The 22,492-nt window shown below is 47.1% G+C and overlaps 1 protein-coding gene across 1 annotated transcript; it reads left to right on the top strand.

The window, feature by feature from the left end:
• Nucleotides 1-1,870: 1,870 nt before the first annotated feature.
• Nucleotides 1,871-20,781, top strand: ATG14 (autophagy related 14). The gene is made up of 10 exons (XM_048307553.1): nt 1,871-2,100; nt 6,837-6,899; nt 7,034-7,076; nt 7,479-7,560; nt 11,774-12,011; nt 12,575-12,804; nt 13,305-13,422; nt 14,531-14,621; nt 14,732-14,817; nt 17,812-20,781. Exons 1-10 carry the CDS (start codon nt 1,871-1,873, stop codon nt 18,116-18,118), a joined length of 1,488 nt encoding a protein of 495 aa, XP_048163510.1. The 3' UTR covers nt 18,119-20,781.
• Nucleotides 20,782-22,492: the final 1,711 nt, after the last annotated feature.

The following is a 22,492-nucleotide window of genomic DNA, read 5'->3' as shown; positions in this document are numbered from 1 at the left end:
ATTGAACCAGAGTTCAGCCAATGGCACTACATCTGGTAATTTTGGAGCAAAACCAATGGGGTTTCCTGTACATGGTTTGAACTCAAGCCTTTCTTTTCAGAAGGTGTCCTGCTCAGAGTGGTCCTGTGAGCAGGAACAGTGCAAAGCCTATCCCATGGCTGCTCTGGAAACTCCCTGGAAGCAAGCCAGCCCAGTTTGTGCTGTGTCCTCCCGTCCTGAAGGTGTGTCACCTGTCTGGAAACACCACTAGAGGTTGCTCTTAGATGACTTAAGTGTAACCCAGGCCAAAATCTTCCTCTGTCCTTGCTGGAAATACACGGGCTGGGCTACGGCTCAGCTCTGAACAGGGTCTTGCTGGGCTTAGCTTTGCTGCCACAAGTTTATTTCTGATTTGGTGAGGGTGTGACTTCATCTTCTGTGTCTGTTATGTGTCTCTCACACGTGGTTTTATATCTATCTCTCTGCTTCTCTGGAAAAGAGTTTGAAAAACTTCGTGTGCTTCCTCATGATAAACTGGTCTTAGCTGTTATCAGTTTCTCTGTCAAACTGGATTTCCACACTCAAATCTATTTTAAACACAGGCTTACTTTTCTGTTTGCTTTCTAACACTGGAGACTTTCCACAGCCATGGGCTGGACTTTTATTTGCACTGTAGCTGTAGTGGCAGCTGATGAGCTTCAGTTACAATAATATTTTCTAAGTGAAAACACCCTGCTTTTATTGAGGTTTCGGGGGAAAAAAAGAGTTTATCTAAGATGAGCCTTTTTCAAGAAATCACATTTTGCTTAAGAGCTTGCCCACATGATTTCAGTGGTAAAATTAGTGCTCTTTAGAAGTATGGATAAAGCCTTAGAGATAAGAATTGGGCTCTGTGCCTTTTCACTGAGCTCTACTGATTAACTTAATGTTTGCTATGGTAACTCTTGTCTTAAAAACGACAATCTTGGTTCTACCTCCTTGGTGCTGTTCCTGCTAGTGTTTGATAATGGTAGGAAGGGGGAATAATGTAGGGCTGGGAATTGCTCTTAAAAAAAAAAAAAAAAGTACAGCAATGTTTTGTTGTTGTAGTTGTGTTTCTTTCTTTTGGGAAGGGGGATATTGCTTTAAGTTATTCTGGCTTCTGTGGACTCAATCTCCTCTAATTGCCTGGTCTTTACCCCTCCAGACAGAAAGAGGGAATGGCTTCAAAGCGAGAGTAGGTTCATATTAGGCAATATTAGTTATCAGGAAAAAATTCCTTACTCAGAAAAGGGGTGGGGAGGCCCTGGTGCAGGCTGCCCACAGAAGCTGTGGCTGCCCCATGATCCCTGAAGTGTCCAAGGCCAGGCTCGATGGGGCTTGGAGCAACCTGGGATAGTGGGAGGTGTCCCTTTTCAGGTCAGGAGGTTGGAGCTGGATGATCTTTAAGGTCCTTTCTCTTCAACTCTCCTTCATCCTATTATTTAACTCCTCACCGTGGCTCCACCACGGAGGCCGGGTTGACGGAACCTACCCCCACGTCGGTTTTAAGGATGTGCATCGGTATTTGCTACTTGGGCAAAGCGATTTGGATGCTGTTGTAAATACAGGGCCGTGCTTTGACCGGTAGCCGTAGTCCCCACAGCAGTGTTACTGACGGATCGTCGCAGCATGGCAACCTCTGAAGGCCCAGGAGCCGGAATGCAAGACCCACGTTGCTCTGGGAGCAGGGCAGGGGTGTGATCCCCGTCCTTCTACAGAAGGAAAAGGACGCGGTTTATATTAAAATAAGGATTTTCCCGGCGGAGCGCGGCCCGTCCCGCACCCTCCCCCGCTCCCGCCCGCCGCCTCAGCGCCCCTTCCCACAATGCCCTGCCCGCCAACAGCGTTCCACGTGACCGCGGCGCCCAACATGGCGGCTCCCAGCGGCCGCCGGCCGCAGCCCGTGGGGCTGGGTGGGGGCAGCGGGGCCGCGGCCGGGCCCGGGCCCGGGGCTCTGCGGGGCGCCGAGGAGGACGCCGAGGGTCTCTACGTGGCGGTGGAGCGGTGTCCTCTCTGCAACACCACGCGCCGCCGCCTCACCTGCGCCAAGTGCGTCCAGAGCGGCGACTTCGTCTTCTTCGATGGGCGCGACTCCGAGAGGTACCGGCGGCGCTGAGGGGAACGGGACGGCCTCTCTCTGCTCTGCCGCGGGTCGCCTCGCCTCGGGGGCCTTAGGGCTGTGCCTCAGGGCAGGGGCGTGGGGGTTGTGCCCCTTCCCCGCTGTCCCGGGGGTCGGGGGAGGTGAACGGGGCTCGGCGGGCTCAGGGTTTGGGCGGGGGAACGCTCCGGGGGCTGCCGGGCCCACCCTGGGGCTGGGGGCGGACACAGCAGGATGAGGTACGAGCCTTGAAATAGTAATAGTTTTAATAATGATTAAGAAATCACCCTGACTTTCACTCAGTCAGGTACAGCTCTCAGTAGATGTGTCCGTGTCGATGCGGCCACAGAAGCTCCAGACAGTTCAGGGCACAAAGAGAGACCCGTGCAGTGAGTTATTTCAAGTGGGTTACCTATTTTCGGCAACACGCTTTGAAACAGTAGTTTTCTAAATCCTTAAGCAAAATTAGGAGGGTGTGTAGGAAAGAAATGAAACATTTTGTTGTGTGTACACCTCTTCCTTTAGGATTATAAAAAATACTCCCCTTGAGTTAATCATGTGCCGTCCTGCTCCTGGCTCTCCATGAGGGAGGCTGCATGAGTGCTATGCCCATAGACAAATTTTCTCATGATATGACTCAGATGGCTCCTCCATCGCTGTCGTTCACAGCATGTCCATCCCAGATTCTTAAAAAGTCTTCCAGTGCCATGTCTGGAATAGCTCTGATTCTTGGCTGGCACCGTGTTCTTGGTCCCGTTAGCAGCTGTTGGGACTGATTCCTGGAGCTATTTTGGTAAGGTGGCAAGCAGCGTGCGGGGGGGTGGTGTCCTCACTCCAAAGACTCCTTTTGTCCCCAGGAACAAGGGGACAGGGGTGCCTTTCACCCATCAACATCCACGGGAGTGGGGAAAGGCTGTCAGCCAGTGTGAGTCACCTTGCAGAACTGAGACCTTAGTCTGCCACTGGATGGGCTTTCTCTTTTTTTTTAAATACAAAACTGTGTTGTAGAACCACAAATTAAATGTAGTCTTTCTAAAATAGGTGGAAAACGTGTAGTTGTGTGAGACTGCTTGGGGTTTTCTGCAGATTCTGTGAAAAGATTGGATATGGAGCTTAGAACATAAACCAAGTTTGGTATTTTTCTTGTCTTTTGTAGCCTAAGTTTTGGCTAAATGTCAGGCTTAATTCTAGAAATTCAATTGTAGCCTTTGTTAGAGTTGTTCTGTATTAACCAAGGCTTAAGAAGTCTCTGCCCATCAGAAAAATGAAGTCATAAAGAAGCAGCTTTAGCCAAAGTACCAGAAGCACCAGTGTAAGAGAAAACCCTCTTTATCTTCTCACATGAGACAGGATCAGCTTTTCTGTCTGACAGTTATCACTGCGTCCTCCTGAGATGCTTTCAGTGCCCCATTTGTCTGTGGCTGGAAAAGCTCCTGTTTATTTACACTGTATTTTTTAACTGCAAGAATTAAATCTCTTTCTAATTTTTTTTCTTTTTTCCCCCCTCTGCCTGGACATCACGGTTCCATCTGTGGGGATCACTGCTGTTTTATCAACCTGGAGCCTCCCTACACACACCATTTCCCCAGGCTTTGTTTCTCCTGCTGGGCAGAACTTTCCCATTAATGAATTGCAGTAGTGCAATTCATTAAAAGTGGCAAATTTGTTTTAGTGAATCAAAGGAACAGCACACCTATATGAATAACACAATATGAACAACCTGAATATCCTTGATGGCAGCAGGAGCACTCTGTGTAGGGACAAAAAGCTTGGGTTTTGAGGTTAATGGGATTATTTTTAAGCTGTTCCTGAAATATTTTCTTTGTGTTTTCTAATTAATACTTGGAATGACTAAAGTAAGACTGGGGAAGAGGTCTGTTTTCTTTGTTTGCTCTTTGTGGGTGTCTCTGAATTTCTTGTGATGTGATCCCTGGGAGAGGGGGAGATGTTTTAAATGGTGACCAGGCACCACTGAATCCAAAGCCATGCAGGGGCAGGTGCAGTTCACTGGCTGCATTTCAGCTGGTGTTTACAACCATCGTTATTTATCTGTTGATTTTATGCCTTCTAGTAGTACCTGGGTTAATTTTAGATCAGCCAGTGCTGGAGGAGTGTCATGACAAGGGCTTTGCTGGGTGGCTTGGCATGAGAAATTCAGAATGTGGAAGTTTTTGGGGGCACTTGGGCCTCCCATTTGTCTTTTTGAAGTGTTACAGAGGGGGGGGGAAAAGGATCATTATCTTCCTAGTTAAATGTAAAGAAACCAAGCATTACACCTTGTATCCAACAGTGGCTCATTTTTAGAATTTTCTTGTGAATTTTCCTTATATGAAGACAAACAATTTCACGTTCTAATTATTCCAGATTTCTTGGGACTATTTTGTGTGCTAAGTTTTAGAAGAGCTACAGTAAAATTGGAAGTTTTTCATCTGTCTGGCAAAAATCACCCCCCATATCTGTGAGGGGGAGAGACTGAGGAGCTGTTAAGATTAATTACTGAAGGAGAGCTACAATTAAGGATGAGTAGTCCAGAAGTCCTCCAGTAAAACAGTCACTGACATTCTTCTTTTCATGAGTAATGTGTTCTATATTCAAAAGCCAAGCTGGCATCTTGATGTTGGTCTCAGCTCAGAGGTTCTTCTTCCTCCTGGGAGTGTCCTTCAGCCTGTCATGTGCATAAATTCTCAGAGTGTGTTTCCCAGACTACTGAATTGCTTTGCTTTGTGTGTCTGCAGATGGCAAAAGCCAAAGACAATATAATTGTGATGTCTGAGCCTGTCTAATTTCTCCAGGCTGTGGGTTATGATTAGTAGCAGTGACTTTTTGCAGCAAGGGAGGTATAGTGAGTATAGTGCCCTCAACTCCTTCAGCATTAATCAACTCCTGTAGATTAGGAAGCCCCTCTCTCTGGTTGCTTCTCTCTAATCATGAACATGTGGAAATCAGCCAGGTAACCACAGAAAATCTCACCTTAATGTGATAAGACTTGAGGAAAGAGAAACATTTCATGGGTAATTCGAGATGTTCTCTCCTCTCAGTTTACGTTTTATGGGAGTTCCTATAATAATTCATCCCAAGTTTTGTTTCTTTGCCAAATTGAAAGGCTAAAGATATATAAGGAAAAATGAGTTGCAGGATGCAATGCAATTGAAATCAGAGCTATATAAAGAAATGGAAATGTTTGCTTAGGAGAAACCTGCTGGAGAAGTTGGTAGGAGCTGTTTGACATCGCTGCTGAAGCGCGTGGTGAGCTGTAATTTCTACAGGCTTTCACAAATATTTCTGTCTTCCCTCCACAGCCAGGACTTAATTTATTCCTATATTCTTTGACAAATCATTCAACTTTTTGCTGATGCGATGGATGGGAATTGGGTGATTCTGTGCAGTCAGAGTCTGTGCCCATTAATCCAGCTCTGAAACCAAGAATTGCCGAATTACCCCAGCGCTCTCACTGTGTGACTGCTGAGCTCTATGTTTCTGGGCCAAGGGATTTTTGGTGGCAGCCAAAGGTCGGGGTGCAGTAGGTGTGCACTGCTCTGTGGTAAACAGGAGGCTCATGCAGTGCCTTTGTCATTTCCATGATGACTCCTGGGGTGAGGACACACAGGAAGAGGGGACGACGCGCTGGGCTGAGCAGCTGGGCTCCAGTCGCACCACATTCCTCCAGTTCACGTGTGGCCTCTGGCTTTTATGCCAAGCAACTGCATTTGGTTTTGGTTTGCTTTGGAAGGAAAACAGATATTTCTGCTTGACTACAGAAGCAGCAGCCAGTGGTTTTGTTGTTCTAATGCTAATGTCATCTGGAAGGGTGGTTACACACTCTCTGAATCCAGAGGTAGTCACCAAGCTTTCAGATTTCAGCACTCAAAGGAAAAAAGTGAAGCATTTTGAAGTTTTACCTGAAATCAAATCTGCAGAGTAACAGAGGGAAGTGCAAGATGTCGTCCTGTCAAGGCTCAGTGTACTATTTTTTCTAAATAAAGCTTAGATGTCCCTGAAATAAAGGTAAAATCATAAAATCACATGGTTGGGGTTGGAAGGGACCTTAAGGACGGACCATCTAGTTCCAACCACCTGCCATGGGCAGGGACACCTTCGTGCCCCGTTCTGCCTGGCCTTGAACGCTTCCAGGGATGGGGCATCTGGAAATATCACAGCTCTGTTAGGATGAAATTGTCAATTCTACATGTTGCAGAGGAAAAGAGAGTAAATTATGGAACAGTAAGGGGGGCAGAATGGGGCTTCTGCATACTCAAAGGGTGAAAACACAGGATGATGAATCCTAAAAAAATTCCTTTGTGGTCAGTTCTCTGCAGTTCCCATACCCCAGAATCCAGTGAAGCAGAGCTGAAGCAAGGCTTTTGGGTCATGGACTATGTAAGATAGTACTATTAATTTCTCCAGTGACTGAAGGTTTTTAAAGTACTCTATGTTTTTTGTAAGACACAAAATACTGCTCTTGCTAAGCTATAAATCTAGAAGTAGCAATAATTTGCTTACAAGTTTGATAATTCAACACTCTGATGTTTCTCCAGCTTAGAGGTTCTGTTGCAATTCCAGTGAGACACATGCTCTAGAATTCTGCAAGAGTTTTACACATTTAGCCATTACTTCCCAAGATGAAGACAGATAGCTGAGGTTTGGAGAATCCCCAAGCTTCAATTTTATTATCTTTTTCAGACAACTTACAGTGCTGTAATTGTGTAAAATATCAATAAAAGAATTTAATCTCTTCCAGGTTTTCAGACAAGAAAGAAAGGCTGATGCATCTTAAAACCAAACAGAGAGAATTCCAAAAACAGTAAGTTGTATTTATTAAATTGATATAAAAGCCAAGAGATCTCATAAAAGGAAACAGTCTCTTTAACACGCTGTTGCTGGAAACAGACAGAGTCCAGATAGTCATAAAACTTTCAATCATGTTTTTTCCTCTAGTGTTTTGAAGGCCATGGAAGGGAAAGAAATAACTGATCAGCTGGTGAGTTGCTCCAAGTGTCCCATGGTTTTTAAACTCTCTAAATTCCTAGATAGTGTAAAGTTACAGTTTACCTTGAGGGCATTGTGTTGCTTTCCCAAAGAGCCTGTTGTAAGCAAAACTGAAATGGGCTCTGCAAGCAGAGTGTTCCAAGCTGGCTGAATTTTTCATTTCTCACTAAATTTTTGTTCAATAACTTATTTTACTGATTGACTTTATACTAAGCACTCGTTTTGTTTGTGGCATTCTTCTGTGCACAAAACGCTGTATGAAATATTTAGTTGCTTGATCCATTTAAGAGCATCCTGCTACTTTTGCACTAAAGCTGCTGGCTTTGTTGTTAGTCATTAGTTCAGCGTGTTTGAAGTCATTTGTGCCCTAGAGTTGCTGAATGTTCTTTTTCAGAGGTGGAAAATAATGTCTTGCAAGATGAGGATTGAGCAGCTGAAACAGACCATTTGCAAAGAAAATGATGAAATGACAAGACGTGAGTAATGCCTCTGCTTTTGTGATGTGGAAAAACGCGCTGTGCCTTAGAGTGAAAAATCAATTGAGGTGAATTTGAGCATTAGTTTTTTAAAAAATGGTGAATTTCCAAACCATCGCTTCCTAAATCAAGTTGAAGGCAAATCGGTGAGTGGATTTTGGCCTTTTTATGCTTGGGCTTTAATTAGCAAACAGCAGACATTATTCAGCTGGATGGAGATGGTTTTGCAACAGCTTTAAGAGCAAATGCTTAGCAGCCTGTGACTCTGGCTGTGTCCCTAGAGATTGCTTTATTCAGTGTAGTGTTTCTGATAACTTCCTCTTGATAAAGAGGAGCAAACAGCTCTGCAGCTGTCACAGATTTCATGAAACTGCTGAATTTTAACCCACACCTGTCTGAAAACCCTAAAATCCTACTTGAGCAAGAGTCACTGAAATATGGTGTGGGCTGGAGAGTTGCTTCATTCAGAAACCTCAGTTTTTGAAACTCATTAGATTGTTTTACACTAAATGTGCCAGGTCATTTTTCAGAAGAGAATGTGCAGCTGTGCTTACAACCTATGTGCAAGGGAAGTAGAGGAAGCATATTCAGAAGCATATTGATTGAATCTGGGATATTTTTATGGCTTGAAATTCAAGAGGAGTCATACAGAGAGTAGAAGCAGAGGCATAATCTGAGAATAGTCATAAAGGATTAGCATGGGCTTGGGGTGAAAAATCAAAAAAAGGCTGAGATGCAAAATGATTTTCAATTAATAAGGAGGATGGATAGTAACAATAGGAAATGTATGATAAAGAAAAGGTGAAGGAGTAGACAAGTGTGTTAGTTAACAGGAAAGAGAGCAAATAACAGTGCAGAGAAGTCTGAAGCATTCAGTGCTGCCTTTGCTTCATCTTCCTGCAAAGAAAATGTGATCAGCTGCTTAGCCTGGTTAAATTTTCCATCATGAGAGGACTGCAGGCTAAGGAAAGGAAACAAACAGCTGCATATTACTTTGCTTTATGGAACCCAAGGAACAAGCTGAAGTAGTCTGTGGAGCACTCAGGAACACATGAGGGAGTGAGGATGTCTGAGGAAGCTGAAAGCAGTACCTGCTTTCAAAGGGTGCAGGAAGGAAGAACCTCACACTGATGACACAGGCATCCTGTTACAGACATGGGGCAACTTTGCTGGTAACTGGAAGATAAGGTGGTTAAATATAGGCATCACTTGGTTGTGATACTCATGTCAAATTCATGTTTTGTTATTTATGTCGTGGTTATGATATTCATGTCAAATCAACCCCATGCCTGGGGAACAAGTGGTGCAGTGGAGGATGAAGCAGAAGCTGCACATAAGTTGGATTTGGGCACTGCCTGAAACTGTCTTGTGAGCAAACCAAGACATTTGCTCTGGGTGTAACCCCTGCAAGGTCATCACAAAAGGTTAGGAAAGCTGCGTTCAAAGAGCGGTGACACTGGTCCAGCTGAGGAGGTGAGACAGGTGGAGCTCAGCAGGAGCCAGTTCCTGGCCCAGTTCTCTTCAGTATTTCCCATAATAGCTCAGTAGAATAGAGGGTGGAATGGAGAAAGCCAGGCTGGATGGTGAAATGCCTTCTGTGGAGACCAGGACCAAATTCAAAATCATGCAGATAAATAGACAACATCATCTGAAAAGGACGAAGTCAAGGCACACGCTGTTGTAAAGAGAAACAAACCCAGAATGGGGGATGGTGGTGAGATTTGGCAGGAAAGGATCTGGGGAATTGCAAATTAAATAAAAGTTATCAATCTCGTGGTGCTCCAGAAAGGCTCAGGCCTCTTTCTGGGTTAACTAAAGTAAGTGCTGTATTTAAGATGGAAGCAGTTATCCTGCTGTGCCAGGTATTGCTATTGCTTCAGTGGAAGTCTGGTGTCCAATTTAAACAATTTAAGAAAGATACAAATCACGTGAAGAAAGTCTGAGTATTGGGAATGAAACAGAAAGAATGGCTAAGAAAATTCATGTTTGGTTTAGAGAAGAGGAAGTTGAAGAAAAACAAGCTTTTCAGTAGATAGAAGATTATTATTATGGAGAGTATGACTTTTTGTCTTTAGCCTGTGAAGAAAGGAGAAGAGGAAATCAATGTGATTTTGAGGGATTAGTCACCTTTTCTCAAAATGCTCTGAAGGTGGCAGAGTGTTAGGACCAACCAGGGAGTGAAGTTCTCCATTTTCCTATTCTTCTGTGGAATTTATTGTCTGCAACTCTTGCAACTTCTCTTGATTCACAGTGAATTTGGTTAGATGTGACTTAAAAACTGAGCTAACTATTGCCCAACTGACCTATTGTTAGCTCAGTTGCTTTTGGAGAGAGACCAGAAATGAATTTTAGCTGTGAGTAGCCAAATAGATCAGGAAACCAACTTGGTCACTCTTGGGCCACATAAAAAGTGTGAAAAAGTTGTTTATCTTCTCTTGGATGTGGCACAGTTTAATTTTCTGAAATAAGAACGATTTCTAGAACACTGGGTTCCTGCTTTTGGAGCTGACTCTCCTGGAGACCTCAATAATTGGTGCTTAAAATAATGTTTTAAAATCTGTGTGTTTGCCTTCTTTCTGTGCAGAACAGTTCAAGGAGACAGGCTTGCAAATACCTGGCAGAGCTCTCTGGGCAGAGATCAGTGTGCCTGGGCTTGCATTTGTCAGGCAGTGCAGGTGGGACACGGTGGTGTCCTGAAATACCCCTGGGAACAGATTTTTAATCACCTCATAAACTGGGTCATAAAGCAGAGGTGCTGTGCAGAGAGCAGGACAGCTGTTTGTGCACTGGGACTGCTGAAGAGGAAACGTGAGTTCAGTGTCTCCCCTGCTCCCAAATAATTGCTGTTGGACCTGCAGGGAAGGGAGTTCACTCTGAAAAAGTAGCCTTTCAAGTCGAACATGAATGTGAAAATTGAACAGATGGACGTTTTCCTCCTCCTTTGTCTGTTGTTCTTTATGCAAAGGGAGAGTTTGGGAATATGAATGCAAGTGTTAATTGATTTTGTGTTGATGTTACAGGACTGCTTAAAGCAAAAGGGATTTGCAGCTGACACATAGGGATTCTTGGTATTGCTCAGAGAAAAGTGGATTTTTCTACTGCTCCTCTACCAAGGGTTATTTATTTAAATTATAACAGGGGCCACTTATTTATATTATATAAACCTGAGGATTATTAGTTCTTACCTGCATGGAGGAGCTCTTCTCGCCTCCTTTAATTTGGGACTTTGCATCTCCCACATACCAGATCTCCCTTCCTACCAGACACACCATGGATTGCAGCAGATCAGATGACTGGAATGGTTCCTGATGTTCAGAGAGAGCAGCGTCTGTGTCTGCAGGGGCAGGCACGCTTCAAATAGGGCGCATGGAGAGTTTTAAACATGTATTTGGGAAGAGCACAGGAAATCTTTCCCTGAGCTTTTAAAAGACAGAGGTGGCTGACTCTCTAGCACCATGTTTGTGGAGCATTACCACAGCCAGTTATTTTATAGCAGAATCAGCAGACCCATAGGATCATCGAGGTTGCAAAAGACCTTAAGATCATCAGGCCCAACCTTGGATGCTTCAAGATGCTCTTGCAGGGTGTTTTTCCAAGCCTCAGCGTTCCTGACACGTGGAGTGAATCCAGGCAGTTCAGCGCTTCAGCAATGAGCACATTTCCCATTTTGTGAGTGGAAAGGGAGATAGCCAGTGTTCCCTGTGGAAACAAGGAGCCTGCACTGCTGGGATCCAAGTGCTGTAAGAGCACATCCATGAGTGAAGCCCAAATAACCCACACTAACAGCAGCAGAGGTGCCAGAAATGGTGACTGAAGATGCTGTCTGCACTTGATTTTGGCTGCAAGCAGGGCAGGGCTTTTTTGGCCAGCACGATGCAAACATGTACAGTCAGGCTATTTCTGTCAGGATGATTACCTCAGGAGTTTAATTAAAGTGGGAAATCTTGGTTTTTGTGCTCCAAATCCAAAAATAGCCGGGTAAAAGATAGGGAAAGAATAATCCCAATTGCAGTCTCTTTGAAGATCTTCACAGGAGATTAAAAAGTTGTACCACTGAGCAGCTGGAAGATGTTAATAGTTTAGCAGAGTTTTCTGTTTTAAGCTGCCATAGATCTAGTTTTCTATAAATATTAATAAAGCTTTTCTCAAGCTTTTCTTCCAAGCACCTCCCAGCTCCTTTTGCAAGGGATAACATCTGCTGCCGTTCTCGCAGACACGGAGGGGCTGCTGAGGATTAAAGAGGAGAACCAGAAGCATTATCGCAGGGCTCAGAGGCATCAGGAGAAGAAGGAGAAGATCCAGAGGCACAACAGGAAGCTGGGAGACCTGGTGGAGAAAAAAACCTACGACCTGAAATCCCAGTATGAGCACTTGGCAAACCTCCGTCGGTCGCACATCCTGGAGCTGACCTCGGTCATCTTCCCCATTGAAGAGGTGAAGACAAGCATGAGGTATGGCAGGCTTGTCCTTTTGGGATCATTTTGCTTGGGTTTAGACACGCAGAAGAGAGTTGTGTCAATCTAAGGTATGTGCTCTGGCTCCCTTAGGATCTGTGGGGAGGAGGAGGGGGAGCCGTGTTCTCACCCAAAGACAAAGGTCCAGGATAGAAGAATCTGAACCTGGAGGTGCTTGCATCTCCCCACTGAGACATCTGAGCTGTGTGTCCAGTGTTAAACTTCCTTAAAATATGGATGCCCCATCCCTGGAAGTGTTCAAGGCCAGGCTGGACGGGGCTTGGAGCAGCCTGGGATAGTGGAAGGTGTCCCTGCCCATGGCAGGAAAGTTGGAATGAGATGGGCTTTAGGGTCCCTTCCAAACCAAACCATTCTAGGATTTTACCATAATAGGTAATTAAAAATGCCAGAGAAAATGAAAGTAGTTTTGGGACTGAGGATTTTGCAGGAGCAATCCAACAACCATTTTGCCCTGAGTGAAATCTGGCTCAGTGCCTGCCAGGTGCGTCTTCGATTCTATTTTTAACCACTTCTTTTCAAACCCTTCTGGGGTCCTGCAGGGACCCTGCAGATGTGTCCTCAGAGAGTGACAATGCCATGACCTCCAGCACTGTGAGCAAGCTGGCAGAGGCACGGAGAACCACGTACCTGTCGGGGAGGTGGGTGTGTGACGACCACAACGGGGACACCAGCATCAGCATCACAGGGCCCTGGATCATCCTCCCCAACAACGGGGACTACTCAGCTTACTACAACTGGGTGGAGGAGAAGAAGACTACACAGGGGCCTGGTAAGGGGCAAAGGCCTGATCTTAGGCAGCTGGGACACTCCAGAAGCTTTGGGTGCCACTGAGGAGCAGGAGACTGGTCCATTTGTTCCCACCCTGAGCCAGAAATAAATGCCAGTATAGGGATTATAGGAGAAGATTCCCTGCCCAGTTGGAACTAGGTGGTCTTTAGGGTCCCTTCAAACCCAAACCAGTCTGTGATTTTATGATGAGTCTGCTGAAATCTTATTTTGCATTAAATGCTCTCTGGGATGCACAGCACAATGAAATAGAGAAAGTTAATTATTCACAGTTTTGACACAGTTCACATGTCATCATCTTAACAGGAATTCCAAGAATTACTATTTTCTTCCAACTTCTGACAGATTTCACTGGAAATGATTGCTAGGCTGTGCTCCATAGTTAGAAATGACATATTCCAGAGCAGACTCCGGGAACATATTAACACACTCACCGAGGTTTCATTTAAAACAAGGATTTCATGTTGTTTTTATTTCTTTCAGATATGGAACATAATAACCCTGCTCATACCATCAGTGCTGCATTGTGCTATGCAACTCAGCTCGTTAACACTTTGTCTCTCATACTTGATGTAAATCTTCCCAAGAAGCTCTGCAACAGGCAAGTAAAAACACAGCAGGAGAATCAGTGACCTTAAATCAGCTTCGTTTGGGGAACAAAGTCATGAATTGCAACAGCTTTTTTGGTAACATGGGTGGCTCGTGGATTTTTGTGCTGTTTGAGGGGAGGGCTGGCAGGATTTTAGACCACAGTTAACAGTCCCTTCCTTCTTTTTTACTTCCTGAGAGGAAGCCCAACCATCACAGTTGAAAACAACACTTTTCTAGTTGATATATTCAGCATCCTCAAAAGAGAGCTTAAATATGGCAGTGTATGAATGGCACTTTTGGTTTTATTCGACCCCAGTTTTGTGCTTCACTAAATCCCAGCCTGATCCAGCAGCTCTAGAGCAGCTCTGCTGCCTCCTGTGCTGTAGGACAAGGTCCTATAATATGGCATGGCAGCAGTGTAATTCCCAATGGGATAAAACCCCCATGGGAACACACCTAGGAGTGCATTGCATGAACCCCATTTTGGATGAAAGGCGCTGTTAGAATTTTGGTGTCTGTGTGGAGCAGCTGGGATCTGTACAGAAGGAGCTGCAGACCTGGTCAGACTCCCAGGGGACTCAAATGTGCTGCTGAGATTCTTTTAGGTGTTTTAAAATAGTGGCTGTCAAAGTGAGGGCACAAAACTTGTGTAGGCTTTCAGCTTTTTCCCACTTCATGGCTGTGGGCTTGGAGCCAGAGGATCTTGAAGGTCCCTTCCAACCCAAACCATTCTGTGATTCTCTGATTTTATTTGGGTGTTCAGGGCTCAGAGAAGGAAAAGGTTGGGAACAGGAAATGATGCAGGATTTTAAAGGAGATCTGAAACAGTTTGGCACTGGTGGACCTCTTGAGTTCACTACAGTTCACACCACCTGTCCTGTGGAAACTGGGGAGGCCAGGGCAAGGAGAGCCCAAAAAAGGCTCACAGTCCTGCTAGGTGAAAAATTAGTCTCCTGAGCACTCTAAAACTGGCTGTGGACTTCAAACAAGTGCTCACTGCGAGGATTTTTATTCCAGGATGTTTTAGGAAGCCAGGGCATGGAATGCTGATGCCTCCAGTAAGTGGATTTTCACAGCATTTTGCTTCCTGTGTATTTGTGTGTGTGGTGTTTTAACAGTGAATTCTGTGGAGAGAATCTCAGCAGACACAGGTTCACACGGGCAGTGAAGAAGCTGAATGCTAATATCCTTCACCTCTGCTTCTCTCAGGTAGGGGGGTGCATATTTGATATCTTTAAATAGCTTTTAAAATATCAGCTGTGCCTGCTGGTTTCCTTCAGGACCTGATGATGGTTTTTTTTTCCCTTTCCACATGTCAGCATGTAAATTTAGATCTGTTGCACCCCCTGCATACCCTCAGGAACCTCATGTACCTGGTCAGCCCAGACACTGAGAACTTGGGCAGGTAAGAAAAGCAAAATATGAACTCTCCTGTGGCTGAATTCCTTTTGAATTTATGCCTTTGCCTTGTTACTTATGAGGGAAATTCTCTTCTGCTGTGCCTATAGATCAGTCCTCAGCACAGAAATTGGGGTAGTTCCAGGAGGAGGCAAAACAGGACAGAAAAAGGGGGCTTCTGAGTAGGAAATCAAATTTCACAGACGTGTGTTTGCTGTGCTTCTGCCTATGGCAGGCTCAGCTGGAGGCTTTGCAGCTGATGATGGACTTATTTCCCCTACACCCAGGAGCAGGAACTCCTTCCCTCCAAGGAACAGCAGCACAAATGCCAGGTAGCCTTGCCATGCTCCAAGTGTGACCCTGCCCATGCCTTGCCAGCATGCAAATACCCGAGAGCATCCAGTAATACAAACCCTGAGAAGAATCCCAGGCAAACCTTTCTCAAAATACTTCCAGTCACTGAACTGCCTAGACCAAAGTTGACCCTTCAAATAATTTTCATTTATATGTAAATTAAGATTAAAGACAACTCTTCTCTTAGCTTAGAACACGATGAAAAGAACGTCAGCTCTGGCCTGCACACACCAGGTTTAATAATTTGTTTTTTTTTTCACAAGTTAAATATAAGAAAGCAAACAATACTGATTTCCCCATTGGGATAATCCAGACACAAGTCACTTGTGCCCAAACTGTCTGCAAACATTTGTTTGATGTGCCTGGTGCTTTATTCGCCCCTTAAGCACAGCAATGTTCCGAAATCTACTCTTCTGCTTTGTTCTCGTGTACGGATCTGGTTTCATTCAAAAACCTGCAGTGCCACTCAGAGGAACTGTCTGTTCCCACTCACCTTGTGTTCTCTGGATATATCCCTACTGATTCAGCCCAGAGACATGGGGAACCACATCTTTGGAAAGGATTTTGGACAAAAATCTGTGCTTGCTGCTGCTTGCCTAAAAACAAGGACAGTGCTGGAAATACCCAGAGGATGAAGAGCTGTGTCCTCAAAGGAAAGCAGCTGCTCTAAAAGGTCCAGGGGTCACAGTGGGCACCTGTGCAGGTGTCACAGAGCTCCAGATCCATCAGCTGGGTCCAGATAGTAAAAGAAAGGGTTACAGGAGAGTTGGATAAAATACCCACAGACTGCTGGAATGGCTTTACAGACACCACTGGGAGCAGAGTCTGAGCTGCTTGAAATGAGGCACATGCACTTTACAGAGACATTAATTACCCACAGGAATGAAGGTGGGGATTCTGTTTCCTTCTGTCATCCTCTCAGGGCTGGATGAGTTTCTGGAATGGATGCTGTCATCAGGCAGGAGTTGCTGGGCTCAGGACAGGGAGAACGGGTGGGACGCAGTGGCCTTTGTTAGAGAGGAGGTCACTTGGGATGATCTCATGGTCTCTGCTGGCCTCAGCCCTGATGACTCCCTTCTTGTGTTGCCTTGTTAAGCAAAAGGCTTTGCCAGGAGGCAGCGCTCCCATTCTTTTCCAGATTATGAAAGAGGAGTGTTTGCCTTTAATTTCTCAGCTGGCTGCAAAGTTTGCAGCAACCAGCTCTCTTTATTTTCCTTTAGATACCTAAGCTTGTAGTTGCCTGACAATCTCCTTTATATGCTGCTGTTTTCATATGCTTATAATTTTACCAAACTTTAATTATCTGCATTAATATTTTCCATTATAAATCACTGCTTTAGGCTCCTTCTCCCACTAAGGCTGGAGAAACTCTTGCTTGTGCTAAATGGTTACTGTGTTTAGTGGTTGGACACGGTGATCTTGGGTGTCTTTTCTAACCCCAATGATCCCATGATTCCATTAAATTCTTGCTCACGTTCACTGGGCAGTTCTGTGGCTTGGAGTGAACTCAGTCAGGGATGCTGCTTGCTGTGGAGAATCCGCCTTTTTCCGTGGAATACAGGCAGCCCAGAGCAGTGGGATGGGCAGGATGCAATCGCTTCTCCCACCAGGCAGTGGCAGCAGGGAACTCGGAGTCACAGCCCAGGTGGGTTTGGGCAGATGCAGCCCATGGCCCTGCTCAGAGCAGAGCCAGTGCTCAGGACTGGAGCATCTCCCTGCCCAGGAAAGGCTGAGGGAGCAGGGGCTGTCCAGGCCCTCAGCCCTGTCTTTCAGTGTCTGCAGGGAAGGCTCAGAGATGGACAAGGCTCTGCTCTGTGGGGCCCACCAATGGCACCAGAGGAGCGAGCAGGAACTGATGCCCACGAGTCCCACCTGAACGTGAGGAAGAACTTCCCTGTGCAGTGACCGAGCACTGGAACAGATTGAGCAGACAGGGATGTGGAGTCTCAACCACTGGGGATATTCCAGAGCTGACTGGACACAATCCTGTGCCATGTGCTCTGTGATGACCCTGCTGGAGCAGGAAAGTGGGACCAGATGAGCCACTGTGGTGACTTCCAACGTGACCCATTCTGTGATTCTGTGTGGTGGGGTTTGCATTGTCTCCAGGGGAGACCACACAGCCTCTCAGCCTGTTCCAGTGTCTGGCCAACCTCAGAGTGAGAAAGAGGTTGAGGTGTTGCTCAGGGCAGAGTGGGAAGTCTCCACTGGTGAGCTGTGCCAGACCTGTGAATCGTAGCTACACCCCAACAGAGCTGAGCCGTCTCAGCCTGGCCAGGGCTGGTGTTGGAAATTAAAGCTGTTCCACATCAAGCCGAGATTCCCACCACTGGAGCCCTGAGTTATCACCAGTAGCTTTCTCTGTTGTGTGTGTGTTTCCCTACCCCTGCCAGAGCGGAACTGCTCTCCCACCGTTCCTGCTCCGTGGGCTGGAACCCTGTCCCTCCCTTGGCCAAGTGTTCGTGTTATGACCGTGGTGACACAAAGTTCCCTCTGCAGTTTCTCTGCCCAGCTGATAGAGACAGGGGCATTTGATCTCTGCTGTGCCCATGGCAGATGCCCCACAGGGTGCTGTGGGGCACCCAGGGCTCACCCTAGCAGAGAGGACGGAGGGACTGATGGGTCAGCGTTGTGTCCTCACCCCCAGGTCCGGCCCCTTCGAAATCAGCGCTGACCTGGAAGACTCCATGGAATTTGTGGACCCCAGCGCGGCGGGCGAGACGGACGAGAGCGGCGACGAGCACGTGAGCGACGAGGAGACGGACCTGGGCACGGACTGGGAGAACCTGCCCAGCCCCAGGTTCTGTGACATCCCCTCGCAGCAGGTGGAGATGCTGCAGAGCCAGAGCACCCAGGTGTCCCAGCCCATCGCCAGCAGCAGCGCGGGCGGGATGATCTCGTCCGCCGCCGCCTCGGTCACCTCGTGGCTCAAGGCCTACACCGGGCACCGCTAGCGGGCACACAGGAGCCGTGCCAGGGACCTCTCCCCGACTGTGCTGTAGTCAACCTTTACCTATTCAGTTAAGTAGTGCCTGGAACTAAGGAAAGGTCAGACTTCCGTTTTGTAAACCGGAGAAAACCTTTTTATTTACCCAAGATGACTGTGACGGCCCCGTTTTGTAAATTAGCTCCGTGCTCCCGACGGATTCTGTGAGGGCACTTTGTGTCTTGGTTCTGTCTGCATCGAGGATTGTAAAAGGACCCAGCAACCTCCAGCTCTACTTTCTGAAGAAGAAACAGATTTTGGAGTGTTTGGATCGGGATGTGAGCGCAGGGAAGGCTGCTCAGGGCGCGGTCTGGACAGTGGTGCAAATGCAGTTCCCAATTTCTTAACTCCTTACAGGGTTTTCCTTTGTGTGTGTGTGTGTGTGCGTTTTAAATCTGTCTTGCATAATGCAAAAATGCGTATTTCTAAATTTTTTTCATTCAGGACATGAAAATTATGCATTTTTAACATGTTTTCTAATCTCTGTTGCCATATTTTTAATACAAACAATTAGCATGGACAGGGAATTCACAAAGCAAATTGCTGTTGTTTTAGATTTGGTTGTGGATCTTTACCCAGTTTTGCCATAGAAAACTGGCTTGTTTCATGCTGTTTCCACTGGTAGGTGTAGAAGTTTTGTGTTGTGCTGTCTGAGGCACACAGGCTCTGTACTCTTACTACCATACACCAAAGAAACACTGGACGTTCTCTTGCTAGACCCACATTCGATGCTGATACAGAATTGCACTGTTGCAATAATGCCCATCAGTTACCACACCACATTGCCACTTTTTAGCATTAGAAACACCTCATTTCAAGCCAGTTTGGTGAAGTCACACGCTCTCCACACTACATGTGTTTTTAACCCTATTTTATTTTATGTTCATGGTGGGGTTTGTTGTTTACTCACTGCCAAGAAATTGGTTTGGTTCCCCTGGTGCAACTGGCTCAGGCTCCTCCTGGAACCCCAGGAGGGTGGGTGCTGACAGGTGACTTGGTGAGCAAGGGCTCCTCCTCTCCCTCTGCCTTGCAGGACAGGGCCCTCCCGGGTGGTTTGCTCAGCAGAGCTTCCAACGTTTACATTTAGAGCTGGGACAGTTCCCCCACAGGGTCAGCCCACGTCAGAGCCTCCTGCCCTCCTCCTCGAGGGAGAATTTCTGCCACTGCCCTGCAGCTTGTGGGGACACAGCAAGGCTGTGGGGAGTGACACAGAGGCCACATCCCTGCCTGATCCCAGCTCCAGGGCTGGCTTTCCCAGCCTCCTCACGGGGTGTTTTGTGGTTAGCTCTGTTCCTCTCCAGCCCAGCCAGCGCTGCCTCTGTCCCCACCCAGGAGGGGTGGGAAGCCAGGTGTGGCAGTGCCACCCCTGTGCCCCATGCCAGGGGCCCTGCTGAGTGTTGTGTCACCCACCCCTCCATGGCAGCTGCTTCTCTTTAGCCCTGAGCTTGGGCATCTGTTGTCAGTAGTTTCTTTTAATTTTTCTTTTTATCTTTTTTTTTTTTAAACCAAAGACCCTTAACTCCACGGCGTCAGACACCACCACCCTCACTGCTGCCGCTCCTCTGCTCTAAGAGTTGGGTTTGTTTTAGGAGAGCAGCCCAGGCCCCTGGACTGCTGCAGCCTGATGGGGGCCAGTGCCCCCAGCCCCGCTGCCAGGCCGAGCCCGAGGGTTTGGGCTCTGTTGGCTCACGGCACTTTATCACTCACAGCTCTGAGCAACCAGCACACGCCAGTATTGGAAACTGGGCTCACAGCCCAGCCCCTTCTGCTTCCCCGTGTATTTTGCACTGGACCCCACCATCTAAATACCTTTTTGTTGTTGTTTTTTAATAGGCATTTCAGTCCCTTTTTCATTGCTGCCTTTGTGCTTTGAGCCCCGGAAGGTCAGGCCATGACTCAGCTTCATGCACTGTCACTGAACTTAGGGAAAGAAAACCCAACACAATAACTTTTCTAGAAGCCATATACTTCCTATCCATGTTTTCCACAATAATTTATTTGCAACCCTGTCATACTCTGAGAGTGCACAAGGGCACCGTGAGGGTGTTCAGATGCATCAGGGTGGGGCTTTTCATGGAATGGGGTTTTTTTGTAACAGAACACAAGGTTGTGGTGGCTTTTTTAAAAGTGTTTTGCACATGTGTACCTGAGGAAGAATTGTGTGTGTCCAAACCTTGAGTGCAATCACCAGGATTCGTTTTCCAGGTTGTTTGGGGGGGGGTGGGGGAGGGAGGGCAGGAATATATGTAATTATAGATATTTGAAGGCAGCCAGCTGAGAGTTTACACAACATTTTGCGTAGCATGAACACGGGAATTTCAGTTCAGGCTGGGACTTCTGGTCATGACCAGTGACCTGGGGTGGCCAATTTGGGCTGCCAAGGAAGAGCCTGATTTTGGGGGCCAGCCCTGTGCCGAAAATCAGGTGCCTGTGCAGGGTCTCGGGTGGGACACCCAGGGGTGGCTTTGTCACCTGCGGAAACTCGCGGTCCCTCTCTCGCAACTTCCGGACTTAAGATGTAACTAAACACAAATGGTTTGGTTTGGTTTTTTGTTTTTTTTTTTTTTTTTTTCTTCTAAATTTTATTGTATTATTGCAATAAATCTTTAACAGTAATTTTTTTAAAGTTGTGTATTTATGACTGTTACTTCTGTGTGGTTTGTTTTTCACCGTGCTGGGCAAAGTACATGAGAATTTCCAGCCTTCAAAGCATCACAGGGACCAGACCTGTTACAGTGCAATCAGTTGTACAGCGGTGGAATAAGCAATACCCATTCTAAAAAAATACTCTTACATAAAATAACTGCATCTCCATGGGAGCAGGGGGTGGAGTCCTGCACAACACACACACACACACACACACACATCCCTCTATGTACATGTAAACGGATAAACCTCTCAGGTGAGCCTGGCTCCGGGCTGCTCCTGTGCTGGGTGATGTTTCTGCAGGTGGTGGATTCCTTCTGCATGCAAAGGGCTCCTCGTTACAAGGTCATTTCAGGATGCAAGAAGGTATCTCTTGAAGTTTGGAGTTACTAAAGTGAAGCAATGTCAGAGCAACGGGGATGGGAAAGGGCCCAGCAGGCTCTGCCCACGGGCCCTGGTGGCCTGGCAGCCCATGGTTCACAGGCTGCTGGATGATTGAGGAGAAACAACCCCCCCCACTCCATTTTTGGTGACATATCTGATGAGGAGGGCTGATGGCCCTGTGATTCCTGGCTGCTGGACACTCAGGAGTGGGAGCAGCAGCCACCTGGGGCTCCTGCACACAGAGCTGGGGCAGTTCATGGCCTCGGTCACAGCACAGTCAGGTCATGGCCACGGGCAAAGCAAAGTCTGGGGCCGAGCTCAGCTCGTGCAGACAGAATGCTCACACCACTTCTGCTTAAGCAGGGCCAGCAGCAGGAGCTTTTGCCCTCTGCCCACTCTGGTTTGTGGCAGGAGAGCAGCCTGGTAATGCCCCGAGTCCTGTCCCTGCACCAGGACTGCCTGGACCAGCCAAAGGCAGGTGGGAAGGAGAAACAGCCCCGAGTGAGGCTTCAGCACCATTTCCACCGTGCAAGAAGTGGGAGTCGAGACACAGGTTGGATCTGTCAGTGCAGTTTTGTGCAGGTGTGAAATCCCAGAATGGTTTGGGTTGGAAGGGACCCTAAAGATCACCTTGTTCCACCCCTGCCATGGGCAGGGACACCTTCCACTATCCCAGGCTGCTCCAAGCCCTGTCCAACCTGGCCTTGGACACTTCTAGAGATGAGGCAGCCACAGCTTCTCTGGGCACCCTGTGCCAGGGCCTCCCCACCCTCATTATGAAGAATTCCTTCCCAATATCCCATCCATCCCTGCCCTCTGGCAGTGGGAAGCCATTCCTCCTTGTCCTGTCCCTCCATCCATTGTCCCCAGTCCCTTTCCAGCTCTCTTTAGGCCCTGGAAGGGGCTCTGAGCTCTCCCTGGAGCTTTCTTTTCTCCAGGTGAACATTCCCAGCTCTCCCAGCCTGGCTCCAGAGCAGAGGGGCTCCAGCCCTTGGAGCAGCTCTGTGGCCTTACCGAGAGTTCCAGGGGCTGGCAGGGGGCAGATGCTGCAGGAGAGGACTGGGTCCAACACAAGGAACTGAGCTCTGCTGCAGCATCCCAGGATTTTTCCACAGGGAACAGGGCTCAGCAAAGGGAAAAGCTGCTGCAGAAACAGCCAGGATGGAGCAAGAGCCCAACCGCAAGCCTCAGCCACAGGCAGCTTTCTCAGTGCTGTCCATGCCAGGAGAGCCCCAGAGCTTGATGAAAACTGGAAGCTTATGGACAATGGAAATGTTATTACAACTTCTTTGCAGGCCTATCTGGAAATTCA

The sequence above is a fragment of the Corvus hawaiiensis genome, chromosome 6, assembly GCF_020740725.1.
Source record: "Corvus hawaiiensis isolate bCorHaw1 chromosome 6, bCorHaw1.pri.cur, whole genome shotgun sequence".
Lineage (NCBI taxonomy): Eukaryota > Metazoa > Chordata > Aves > Passeriformes > Corvidae > Corvus > Corvus hawaiiensis.
This window is presented reverse-complemented; position numbering and strand designations above follow the sequence as displayed.

Coding starts and splice junctions, on each gene's coding strand:
- ATG14 (XM_048307553.1), top strand. CDS start 1,871: ATGGCGGCTCCCAGCGGCCGCCGGCCGCAGCCCGTGGGGCTGGGTGGG. Junction 7,077..7,478: donor AAGAAATAACTGATCAGCTG/GTGAGTTGCTCC, acceptor GTTCTTTTTCAG/AGGTGGAAAATAATGTCTTG. Junction 12,805..13,304: donor GAAGACTACACAGGGGCCTG/GTAAGGGGCAAA, acceptor TATTTCTTTCAG/ATATGGAACATAATAACCCT.